The sequence below is a fragment of the Sinocyclocheilus grahami genome, unplaced genomic scaffold, assembly GCF_001515645.1.
Source record: "Sinocyclocheilus grahami isolate Dianchi unplaced genomic scaffold, SAMN03320097.WGS_v1.1 scaffold36.1, whole genome shotgun sequence".
NCBI lineage: Eukaryota > Metazoa > Chordata > Actinopteri > Cypriniformes > Cyprinidae > Sinocyclocheilus > Sinocyclocheilus grahami.
The window spans coordinates 3,821,034-3,834,631 of NW_015505215.1; the positions used below are offsets into that span (position 1 = coordinate 3,821,034).

General features: G+C 35.9%; 1 protein-coding gene across 4 annotated transcripts; it reads right to left on the reverse strand.

Annotated features, from left to right (window-relative positions):
• Window positions 1-140: 140 nt before the first annotated feature.
• Window positions 141-12,545, reverse strand: tdrkh (tudor and KH domain containing). 4 transcript variants are annotated; one of them, XM_016267209.1, is made up of 15 exons: window positions 12,388-12,545; window positions 8,631-8,788; window positions 8,379-8,470; window positions 7,346-7,538; window positions 7,094-7,233; window positions 6,668-6,980; window positions 5,535-5,701; window positions 5,254-5,429; window positions 5,034-5,098; window positions 4,798-4,949; window positions 3,869-3,982; window positions 3,732-3,786; window positions 2,131-3,141; window positions 819-907; window positions 141-697 (listed from the first exon to the last, which is right to left on the reverse strand). In XM_016267209.1, exons 2-14 carry the CDS (start codon window positions 8,755-8,757, stop codon window positions 852-854), a joined length of 2,661 nt encoding a protein of 886 aa, XP_016122695.1. In that variant the 5' UTR covers window positions 8,758-8,788; window positions 12,388-12,545; the 3' UTR covers window positions 141-697; window positions 819-851. The 4 variants fall into 4 exon arrangements, with proteins under 4 accessions (XP_016122695.1, XP_016122694.1, XP_016122693.1 ...); XM_016267208.1 differs by lacking the exon at window positions 12,388-12,545 and adding an exon at window positions 10,876-11,033; XM_016267207.1 differs by lacking the exon at window positions 12,388-12,545 and adding an exon at window positions 8,867-8,943.
• Between the last annotated feature and the right edge of the window lie 1,053 nt (window positions 12,546-13,598).

Sequence of the window (13,598 nt, forward strand, 5' to 3'; positions counted from 1 at the left end):
TATTTTATAACAACTTTGAATAATTCTATTATTATTATTAAAAACCGTGTTCATCCATTTTATCGTAGAACAATGATCCAAAAACAATTGAAGGACCGTTCACTCAACTGGCTAAAACAAGTCATTAAAATATATGGGGTATAATAATAGTCTTTATTTGATTGTATACACATATACCATAGCATTCAATGTAATAAATCTCAATTCACAACATAAATAACTTGACAAAGAAAATGAGAAACAGAATACAAACAGTACACACACAAAAAAAGATCCATCAACATAAACTGAACCATCATATCACTGCTAAACACAACCCAAAGGAGCTTTGGTGCTACACTGCAAGAATACTGAGGTTTCGAACTAACTCAATCATGAGTTCCCTGAGCTCTGCTCTTTAACTGGCTTTCATCTGTTCTTCAGACGATCAACGCAATGCAAAGAATGACTGACATAACGTTATATTTGTAAATGAGATGAACACAATGAGAACAGTAAACAGTAAAAATAAACCATCAAATGTCTTCCAGAAGTCCAGAAAAGCTCAGACAAGATACAAACTGTGAATATCATTCCTTAAATGAGAGAACTTATGCAGAAAATACAAACAGTCTGAGCAGGTGGCGTAATCAAGTAAGGCTCTTTTTCAGAGACAGGAAGCATGTGTCGAATGCTAAATGAGGATAACAACTGGTCTCTGGGGAGGAGAATACAGCGAGTGTGACATCATTAAATCAATCATCTGCTCTTAAATGGGACATTATATACAGGAGCATCCAAACTATATATAATATGAGATTATACTGATGTTTGCTTACCAATATCAAGGCATACGTATCTTTGGTCTTTTGTCAGTTAAATTCCTCATCAAGAGTGTCATCCACACTTCCAGAAATTGAGGCAACTTCTGGAAAAAAGAAAAAGAAAAAAAAGGGACGTTCAACAGGGCAAAACTGATATATATCATATAAAGGACACAATACAAGAATATTTTACTCCTAAATTTAAATGATGCTTTTAAGACATTTTAAGGTTGCCTGACCTGTAACAGATTAAAAATAGGCCTTTGCATGAAAATAAAAATCAAACAAAACCTAGATGGAAAAATTTTATGAAACCCTGCTACTAATAATAATTGTTGGCTAAAACTAAATATTTAAAAAAATCTTTTTCATAAATTGAAATAAAGCTGAAATAAAATATAAATTAGAAATGCTGCTTAATAGGCAACTTGACTAAAAATAAATTTAAGATGAAGCATAATATAAAAACGTTTAAAAAATACAATAAAAGTAATAATAAATGATTAAAAAAAATATAGAAAAATGATAAAGCACTTTTACATTATTTGCATACCATAATCCATTAGGGCTGGGCGATTTTCCCGATTTTATCGATTCATTCGAATTTATTGTTTTGCCACGATTTTATTTGTTAGAAATCGAGGAATCGCGATTTTGAATAGAAATATTACCAAATGTTAGAATTAAGACACTTTGACAATATGACGGTGATAACAGCGAAGAGAAAAGAACGATCCAACCGCATGTCGGCGATTTACGAAGATATTTAACAAGTGATTTGTTTAACATTTACACCATGTTGACAACTTCATGTGTGTTGCACTTGGAATAGAATTTTCTTTAACTAGAGGGTTAATAAAGAAAAAGTAACTTGAATCACGTTGTAGTTACACTTTCAAGTTGACTAGTTAAAAATCGTTAAAAAAAAAATAAATAAAATAAAAAAAAATCGAGATTCGATCAAACATTCTCGAGATTTTAATTTTTTGCAAAATCGCCCAGCCCTATAATCCATAAAGAAAAATGAAAATTTAAAAAAAAGTCATAAGCAGCAGCTTGTCTAATTTAAATAGTTAAACGTTTCCAGAATTTAAAGCCATAATTACATTAATAACTTAGATATTTAGAGTTACGTTTTTTTGAAAACCCTTCACCTTAAATGAGCACCAGTAATAAAACAGAAAGCATCTCTCCCACTGAAGCTAAAACCCACGTGAAGTGTAAAGTTGTAGCAAGGTGTATTAAAGCCCTTCAGTGAAAACCAGTCACATCCCACAGAGATCCAATGTGCTCCAGTGTGTCGTTAAGTTATATATAAAAGCTACACCTCTTGAATTGTCTTCACCACTCTTGACTGTTTCAGTTTTGAAATCCATGTTCTTTAGTTCCTGAAAATCTTGTCCTCTTCCTTCAGTTGCACTTCCTGCTTCATTACGTAGCATTTCATCACACAAGCTTGACCTCCGGCATTTCACATCACTTTTTAGTGGGTTTGGTTCATCTAAATTTCCTTCTGTAAAGGACTTATGTTTCCGCTCTTCAGAAGGGTTAATTAGGTCACTTACACAGCTGCTACTGTCACTCAGAGTGATGACCTCTGGATTCGGGTGTGGATGAGCCCGATTAGCTGGTCTGAGTGGCATTTCAGCATCTTCAGCACTCCTGGATGAATCGGAACTCAGTTCAATCACAGAGCCAGAGGAAGCAGCAGTTTCATCACAAGATTCTGTCAAATAAGATGATGATGTAGTGGACGACTGAGGCATGGTGGTGCTGAGAGACGCTTCAGAGGAGTCCCTAGAGGAAGTGAGGTAATACCACACTCCTCTGATGCCATCACTGCTGTTGCTGCTCTCTTTATTTCCACTGGAACTGTCCACCGTACAAGATGAACCAGTCTCTTCTAATGCAGAAGATGTCATCTTATTCCTCCTGCTGTAAGAGTTCGTCCCAAGGAAAACGTCATCACTAAGAGTGAAGGAATCTAGCGCTGATGTCACAGCCTCCACACAAGATGGAGACGAAGATGAGATTTCCTGCACTGATGGCACGTGTAATGGTGATGCAGGGGTTAAGTTATTTGATTGGATTGGTGGGTCTAGCATGGAGGAAGATGACTCAAGTATTTGGCTGACCAGATCACTCAGGTTCTGAGATGGAGTGGAGTGGATTAAGGAAGAGGAAGACATGAGTCCAAAACACAGGCTCTGGTCCACGTCTGCTCGCTCCATCTCCAAAGAGCTTGTGAGAGATGAAAACCATTCCAGCTGCTTGCTTATCCGTGGATATGCTGTACCTTCAAATACGCCATCCCGAGGACTGGTTAAACTCTGCTGAACTGAAATACATTACTTTTCAAACGTTGGGGGTTGGTAAGATTTTTTCTTTTTGTTTTTGAAAGAAACAAATACATACAGTAAAACAGAAATATTGTGAAATATTATTACAATTTAAAATAACTGTCTTCTATTTTATTATATTGTGAAATGGAATTTATTTTTTATAGCAATGCTGAATTTTCAGCAGCCATTACTCCACTCCATTGATAAGTGTCAATCAATCTAATATGCTGATTTGGTGCTCACAAAACATTTCTTATTATCAACAATGTTGAAAACATGCTTAATAGTCTTGTGAAAACTGTGATGATTTTTCAAGATTCTTTGGTGAATAGAAAAAGTTCAAAGAACTGCATTTATTTGAAATATAAATATATATTTTTTATTGTCACTTTTAATGTGTCCTTGCTAAATAAAAATATAATTTAAAAAATGTACTATCCTCAAGGTTTTTAACAGTGTATGTGGCAGAATTTAAGCATGTGATGCATGCAGAATTTTGAAGAAAATGTAAAAATAATTATAAATTGCATGAAGGAAGTTAAAGCGTCTCAATTCATTTCTGAGGAACCACCCTGAGAAAACGTACCTGACAAACTGATACAGGACATACTGAGTTCTGATGTTGCTCCGGTCATGTCGTCCTGTACAAAAATTAAACAATGATTCTCCTAGTGCTGCTTCCACCTGTAATACACTGTATAACACAATTCATATGCATCTTACCAGCATCTTCTGCAGTGATCTGGACTCATCCCAGTCTCCCCTCAGCCCAATCCCTTCATCTTCACAGCTCACAGCATGACCGAGAAGAATCAACTCTTTACCGAGATCCAGAACCTGAGACCGAGATGACAGACCATAGAGGATTCAAAACAAAAACTTTTACAATTTCAGAAGGAAATGTGAGTGATGCCTGTCCAAGCAACTCTCGCCACCACAACGTCAGCGTCGCTCAGTATTTTTTAGGGTGATTTGGATGGGTGCTAGACCCTAGATGTTCAAAGCGGTTGTTACATCATTGCAATTCTGAGAGCAATTATGCTAGATTTCTGCTAAAGAGCACATGAATGTGTAGATTAGCTTTACGATTAAGCAGGGTTCAGAACAGTTGTTATTATTAATGAAATCCATTTCAAATAAATATTTTATTGGTTTAAAAAATTTTTGTTTTAATATTAATAAAATAAAAATATTAAATACCTGAAATAAACTTAAGCTGAAGTACTGAAAAGATTTAAACTAAAGTAAACTTTTCAAAACTAATAAAAATGGCAAATACAATTATTAAAAATTAAACAAATTAAATGAAAAACTGAAAATATAAAAATATAAGCTAATTCAAAATATAAATCAAAACTAATAATAGCATATAAATAATACCAAAACACCGTTTCAGAAGAGGTAACCTATGAGTTGCACATTACAATACCTTAAACAGAGCATGTATCTAGCAACGCCACGGTCATGGGTTTGATACCCAGGAAATTTACTGATAAAATGTATACCTTTAAGTCACTTTGGATAAAAGTGTCAAATAAGTGCAAAAAGTTAAATGTAATATAATATAAAATATTCCCGATTGAAGTGCCGGTCAACATGGTCAGAATTTATACCACAACTGCAAAATTCAAAAGTGAGTTGTGACCTCTAACCTTTCCCTGGCTGTTGTCATAGAGTTTCACACTGGGCCAGGATGAGATCTCAGAATGAGAATAGCTGTACAATTTGGCCAGTAAAGGTTTCCATTCAGCACAGTATATTATGCGTTCAAAATCATCCAGGGCTGCCTCAGTCCAAACCTCTCCTAAAACAAAAATTTTTACTTTATTCTTTTGAAATTATACAAAAATTATATTTCACTGATAAACACCTGAACATCACTCTTTACCTGCAGGACGAACCCCAGCTAGGCTGCACTCAATGGCTTGGAAGGGCAGGCTCAGGAAGTCACTTCTAAACGCCACAAAATAATATACCATCAGAATGAGTATTGTATACACACCACACCTAAAATGCATCTGCGTTTATTCATAGAAGGTAAAACACAATAATCAAGAGCCCAATAAGCATATAAACAGCTGATTCTGTGTTCTCCATCTCTTATATACCTCATGCTTCGTAAATGTTCCCGTGGAAGCTCTCCGTTGTCCCCAAAGTCCACGTAATACAAATCCACCAGGCCAGAGCCCAGAATTCCCAACACTCGAGCACGATTCCACGTGCCATGGTCCCTGTATGAAGCAGCCACTATGTCTCCAACAATAATGGTCTCCACTCTGTGCTCCTGGGGTAGTAGAAGAAATAATTATTTACTACTAATATAGAAGAAATAGTTTACTCATTTATTAGGGTCGTGGATCCTAAGTCAAGTGGGGTCAAGCAAACGTACTTGTGAGGTATCACTGTTGTAGAAACGGCTCATTTCAGCCGTCAGTTTATCCAGCTGTAGAGATCGGACCCCTAGGATCTGGATCCAAAAGTGTTGAGGATTCTCAGAGGCAGACACATACACCTCCAGATGCTCATCGGGCTGGAAGCTCAGGTCTGGACTAGGAACTGGTTAGAAAAGACTAATTATTAGTTATTTGATCTTCTACGGGAGACTGAAAATGATTCCTGGGTGGGGCTGAACAGTTTGAGGGAAGAAAAAGTAAAACGGCAATTTTTCTGATATAAATTGTGCAGTTTAAAATTATTTTTTTTAAAGCTCCAGGTCTGTAGGGCTGCACAATTTGGCCCCCAAATTATATATCAATATGACAATTTTTGTCATTTTATTTCTACATTATTACAATAAATATTTTTATTATATAGTAATATTTGGGTAACACCTTACAATAAGGTTCATTAGTTAACATGACTTAAGAATGAACACTTCTACAAAATTTATTCATCTTTGTTAAAAGTTAATTTCAACATTTATTAATTCATTATTAAAATCAAAAGTTGTGCTTGTTAACATCAGTTAATGCACTGTGAATTAACATGAATGACTAACATCAACTAACATTAACAAAGATGAATAAATACTGTAAATATTTAAATGTATTGCTCATTGTTTATTCATGTTAGTTAATATATTAACTAACATTAACTAATTGAACCATATTGTAAAGTGTTACCAATATTTGTAATATTAATATATCAATATACTAACAATTTATATAATAATGTAGCAATATAGTAATAATATTGTACTGTTAAAAAAAAGGTCACAGGAACCCCTCAAAATCTTCTTTAAAAGCTTTTAATTTTAATTTTGGATTAATCATTTAGCCTTATTCCTTGATAAATTGCAGAAAACATGTTTTTTAAGGAAAGGTTCACCAAAAATTAACAAATTAAAATGAAAACCAAAATATAAAAACTAACAAAATAATAAAAACTACAATATTATCTCAATGATACTAAAATAACACTGGTTTAGAATCATATGAATGTGAGTAAATTATGACAAAAATTTTATTTTTGACAATTCCATTAATTCACTGGCCTTGTGAAGGTGGGTTTGACGAATCATACTTTCAAATTTGGAGATCTCCAAAGGCGATACTGGAGACAGAATCTCCTCCTCCTCCTCCTCTGATTTAAGGGAGTTTTCAGCTGTATCACTGTTGTCTGTAAAGCCGTTGACCGCAAGAGGCCCCTCTTGTTTAAGCTCAGTCACTGGGGAAGGTAAATCTTTTCCATTAAGCTTTAATAATTCATTCTCAGGTCCTTGAGCCTTGTTAAACTGATCCGTTTCCGGCGATTTCCTCTTCTGACGCAGGGCAGAAGCCTGACTTATTCGCTTTCGCACAGTTTCATTCTCTATGACCTTCTCCATGATCATCTCCTGTGAGGAAATAAAATCAATCTAACACTGGGTCTCACTCACTACATGTGTGCATAAAACCTGTCCGTGAATGCAGAAACTTTTTCTAAACCACACGTATGCTAAAATCTCACCTTTGCACTTTGAACTTCCTTGCGTGTGCCTGTAATCGTGATCTTGCCCTTCTCATCTAAGCTGTGTCCACGATCTTTAGAGCAGTTCACTCTGGCCCCCGAGACTCTGTTTATGAACTTCAAGGTCTCACCACCACGACCTGAAGCAAACCACATTTCAAACATTTTACACAAGAGATTATATGTTGACAGAATGATGCAAAGCACAGATGCTCTAAAAATACGACAATAGGCACTAAACTGTCCGCCAACCTATAATTCGTCCAAATGCCGTCTGAGGCACGTCTATAACATCAGTGATGACCTCACAGTCGGTGGCCAGTTTCTCCAGAGCACACTGTGCCACAAGAATCTGCTCCGATGAGCCCTGGATCAGAAAATTCACCATGCTCTGCTCTTCAGTGATCGGCAGCACATTTATTTGGGCACCAGACTTCTGATTCACCTACACAAATGTGAGAGTTAAGAGAACCACATGATACAAATCAGATACCTTCTTCACCAACAATTTTGTTTTTCTATGATTATTTACCCTAAATATCATAACCAGATTTTATAGAGAACACATTTAAAAGGAAAATATTTTAATATAGCTACTACAATACTTTCAATGCTTTTCCAATACTTTGTTGATTTACAGCCCTGGAAATCACATAAAATTAGTAAATTAAATTTAAAATATTTGCATTTAAAATATTAAAGACAAAATAAAGTAAAAATTTTAATATTTCATATTCATATTAGTAGAATTGCTTTTATTCAAAGCAACTAACAAATGAAGAACATAAGTAATTCATCATCGAGCCAAACAATGCTCATAATATACACATATATACACCACTGTTCAAAAGTTTGGGGTCAATAATTTTTTTCCTAAAGAAATTATCCATTATATTCAGCAAGAACGCATTAAATTGATCAAAAGTGACAGTAAAGACATTCATAATGTAACAAAAAATATTTGTTTTAAATAAACATAAAAAATAAATAAAAATAACCATACCAAATCAGTATATTATAATGATTAGAAGAATGGCTGCTGAGAATTCAGTTTTACAATCACAATAATAAATTACATTTTTAAATGTATTAAAAAAGAAACAGCTATATTAAACTAACAATTTCACAATATTACTATTGATGAAATAAATGCAGCTTTGGTAAGCCTAAGAGATTCTTGCAAAAATATTTTTAAAATCTTACAGGCCCCAAACATTTGAACGGTATATTGCATATACTGTATAGTTCTAGTGCCATACAAAAAAAAGACAGAATGAACACTCACTATGTCTAGAAAGGTGCTCTGATATCTTGCAATAGATCGGTACACATCAAGAGGAACGGATATTCTGGTCTCCTCTTTGCTTCGGCATTGCACTACAGAAATCAAATGATGGAAAGAAGAATATCAACACTACACTATCATTTTTATACTTCCAAAACAATATAATTTTGACAATCAGTGAGTGAAAACTTATGTCAGCACATGGCAATTGCTCAGAGCATGGAAAAAAGCTTGCCAGAGGTCACAACTTACCACTGCTGCTTCGAATGTGACGGTAAACAAGGTATCCCACAGTGGCCCCCACAGAAAGGCCAGCAGCCAAAGCTACTTTCTTCCCAGAGCTCAGGCTCTTCCACGGTCCATCTTTCACCACGGCCATCACTTGGGTCGGACCAACCGGTAAACTCCACCTAGAGACGCAGAACAAGCTGTAAGGTCCATGAACAGAGTGACACCTGAACTTTAGTCCGCACCATGTACCACCTTACATGGGCCTTCTCAGTAACGCCATGCAACACGAATGAATGGTTGATGACAATGCCAAAGAGGAGTCTTCTGGTTGTCTTTCAATCCCAGAACAAAATCTGCAGAACTCCAATTAAAAGTTTATATTTGAGCACTCATTTATGAGATTAGTTAGCCTAATTTTTGCTACCCAATTGGCTCAATAAGGAGAACAAAGATCACATTTAACAAACACTGAGACTCTATAATTGGATTTAGGACATTAAAGGCTGTGGAAACCTTTCCTGGAACATATTAGACCTTTCAAACACAACACAGTCTTTGTTTTATTAAATTAGATTTTAAAGTTCAAGCACACAGCAAAGCAGCGGACTGGACAAAACTGCAATAACATATTTTGTCTTGCAGTAATGGCAAAAATTCTAATCTCCCTGACCGAATGAAACCTCTAATCAAATCATTTGCATGAGGTATTTCTACAACAACTGGCTCAGCTGAAGGATAAAGCAGAGCTTCAGCGCAGTATTGATGCGTAAAGCGGTGGACGTCCATCTTGCAAGACACACACAGGAGCAACACCATGCAGAACGATTCTCACTGTGAAAACAGGGCAGTGGGGCAGTAGTTCAGAAACACACGGGGTTTAGGGACGTCCACGTCCATCTTGGACCTCAAAACTCCTGTTCTGCCTCTCTTTAACAGGAGGAACAGGCAAAAGAGTGAAATATAATTAAACATCAGCAGAAGGCACCATCCCGATTTCTTTTAGCTTGGCACAGGAGCTCCTCATTTGGGGTACCTAATAAATGACTCTAATAAGCACCTGCATCATGTAAGATCACTTGATTTTATTCTTAAAATATAAAAAAGACAAAAACAGAAAATACACATTGATGGTATTTCTAAATGTCATTTGAAGCCAAATGAATGTTTAGTTCTAATATTGCCATTTAAGAAGCCCATGAAATAAGCCACATTTCCAGAATTTGAATTTTAAAATTTAGAGATTAATAAATTACATGCAACTAGTGTTATTGTTAACTAAGACTAAAAATCGATTTCAATATCTGAAATAAAGCAGAAATAAAATAAACCTATAAATATTAGAACAATAAAAAAAAAATTAAAAGTTACCTTGGCAACTAACTTGAAGTACAAAAATGACTAAAACCTGGAAAAAAGAAAAAAAAAACTACGGAAAATATTAAATAAAAGGTATTTTAAAACATTAAAGGGGTCATATGATGCTTTTTTAAAGATCATTATTTGGTGTAACAGAATATGTTAACATGCTCCTGTAAAAATAACAGTTCCTTTGTAATTCTTCAGCTTTTAAGAACTGCTGGGTTTTCCTGAAGTGGGCGGAACTAATGTGCTAACGACAATCTCATTGGCTGGCGCTCACTTATTATCGTCCCTGTTTAGATTTCAGCGAATCAGTTCAAGCAAACGCACACAACCTGATTAATATTCATGACCGATTTGGGTGGAGTCGGTATGGTCACTAGCCATAGATGTAGGCCAGACTTTAATTACATGGAGGTCTGCTTCAATTGACTGCGTTCTCTCTGCAAACCTCACTAAGGTTTTGCAAAAATAAACAAGGCGATGTTCACGTGCATCAGTAGCATCTACCGTTGTTGGGTTTTCTTTTGCTCAATAAATCTGTAGCTTGTATCACTGCATTGTTATCAGATATATCCACATTCAAACTGCACCTGTTGTGCATTAAGACCATGCACGTGAATACGCGCGTGCAATTGTTGATGCAGCGTCTGTTAGCGCGTGATGAATGTCGTGTCACACAGGGTGCGGTGCATTTCTAGCCTTTTTAAACAATCTTTCCCGCGTTGTATAGCCCTAAATGTTTTTAAAAAACCCATCTCTGACACAAGTTTGTTTGGCTGGGTCATGCCTTTGCAACATATACAGCAGGTCGTTTGGGTTTTCAAATGGCATCTTTCTCGGACGCCTAATGAACAAATATAAGAACCAAATAAAGCACAAAAACAGAAGTTCCCGACATATTTACCTCTAAACGGGTATAAAATGTGAAGAAACCCACGTAGCGAGTCCTTCAAATGATCTTATGACACCCTTCAGCGTGCTGCAGCTGCGGATCCACCGGCGCTGCCGTGCTTCATTCTGTAGTACGCAGTACGCACAGTTAACCTTTCAACAATGATTGGCCCACATCCCGCTTGTCAACCACTAGATCCAATCACAGCCTCTGATGTTGTGGCACCTCTTTAGGTGCGGACAACGCCCCCTATCGGACGACTACAGCAACACACAGTGGGCGTAGTAATTTCCAACCTTGATGGTGAAATGAGGCATAATAAAGTCGTAGTTTAAGTACAATCATGGAATGTGATTTTTATGTTTATAAAATGCAATAAGTAAATAATAAATAAAATAAACTTTAAAATGGCAAAAGTCTTTAAAAAGCTGACTATTAAGAGTGTTTCTGCAACTCCTGAAACTTTTTCAGTCAGTATTTCATCACAAACTACTTTTCCAGTTGTTACAGTAACGGAATGTGAAATATCTGAAATATAATAAAGCATAGTAGTTTTGCCCATATCTCTGGAATAAGCATTTTGCAACTTCAGGGATCTTATCTATGCACAATCAGCTTGTAACACTCCAAAGAGAAAGGAAAACTTGAAATCGCATCATATGACCCCTTTAAGAAACACCTTATTATATAAACAATACTAAAATAACACTGTATGCGAACTAATGTGATGTAATTCCTTGGCATTATTTTGCATTTAAAAAGACGCATATCTCAAGATACAGCAGATGTGGCAGAACAACCAATAGTGTTGATAATAACCATATTAAAGAATAACATTTTAAAAGCTTATTGAGCCAAAAAAATAACTTCATGCTCTATCTTTTATTGTCATGCACAAATATAACTTTGTCAAGTGGTTCACAAAATCATTTTTAAACAATTTAATATCTATGAGAAAATATGTAAACTTCGATTTGGGTGGAGTCGGTATGGTCACTAGCCATAGATGTAGGCCAGACTTTAATTACATGGAGGTCTGCTTCAATTGACTGCGTTCTCTCTGCAAACCTCACTAAGGTTTTGCAAAAATAAACAAGGCGATGTTCACGTGCATCAGTAGCATCTACCGTTGCTGGGTTTTCTTTTGCTCAATAAATCTGTAGCTTGTATCACTGCATTGTTATCAGATATATACACATTCAAACTGCACCTGTTGTGCATTAAGACCATGCACGTGAATACGCGCGTGCAATTGTTGATGCAGCGTCTGTTAGCGCATGATGAATGTCGTGTCACACAGGGTGCGGTGCATTTCTAGCCTTTTTAAACAATCTTTCCCGCGTTGTATAGCCCTAAATGTTTTAAAAACCCTTATCTCTGACACAAGTTTGTTTGGCTGGGTCATGCCTTTGCAACATATACAGCAGGTCGTTTGGGTTTTCAAATGGCATCTTTCTCGAACGCCTAATGAACAAATATAAGAACCAAATAAAGCACAAAAACAGAAGTTCCCGACATATTTACCTCTAAACGGGTATAAAATGTGAAGAAACCCACGTAGCGAGTCCTTCAAATGATCTTATGACACCCTTCAGCGTGCTGCAGCTGCGGATCCACCGGCGCTGCCGTGCTTCATTCTGTAGTACGCAGTACGCACAGTTAACCTTTCAACAATGATTGGCCCACATCCCGCTTGTCAACCACTAGATCCAATCACAGCCTCTGATGTTGTGGCACCTCTTTAGGTGCGGACAACGCCCCCTATCGGACGACTACAGCAACACACAGTGGGCGTAGTAATTTCCAACCTTGATGGTGAAATGAGGCATAATAAAGTCGTAGTTTAAGTACAATCATGGAATGTGATTTTTATGTTTATAAAATGCAATAAGTAAATAATAAATAAAATAAACTTTAAAATGGCAAAAGTCTTTAAAATGCTGACTATTAAGGTTGTTTCTGCAACTCCTGAAACGTTTTCAGTCAGTATTTCATCACAAACTACTTTTCCAGTTGTTACAGTAACGGAATGTGAAATATCTGAAATATAATAAAGCATAGTAGTTTTGCCCATATCTCTGGAATAAGCATTTTTCTGGATTAATATTGACTCGATGGTTTAGTGTTAAAATGCCTTAGTGATGGATTTGTTTATTACAAACATGCAGCTTTTCACTTCACAAGATGTTCACTGGAGTCATGTGGATTACTTATGAATTATTGTGATGTTTTTATCAGCTGTTCAAACTCTCATTCTGATGGCACCCATTCTCACTAGAGGATCCATTGGTAAGCAAGTAATGTTGAATTTCTAAAAATTTGATCCAATGAAGCAACAAATTCATCTGCATCTTTGATGGTCCAAGTGTGAGTATATTTTCAGCAAATTATAAATTTTTTGTACCATGTAAAATTGCAGATGTTGGCAGAATGGATGATAAGATCTGGACAATTGAATATTACAACGTCATAAGAGACTTTCTTAATGAAAGAGCACGCCTTTGTTTTGAAATGAACATATTTATTAACAACATTGGTTCACAAATAATCTCTGGGGAAGTGGAGAAATCAATGTTAAAGACATCTTAAAAAAAATACAAACTGTACAACATTGATAAATCTTATGAACATTCATAAATAGCAAATATATTGGGTCAATCAGTGTAGGTTGTAGCCCAGGCATGTATTTTGCAGAGAGGTTCTGTACAGTCCTCTAAAATGGCCTGATTCATACT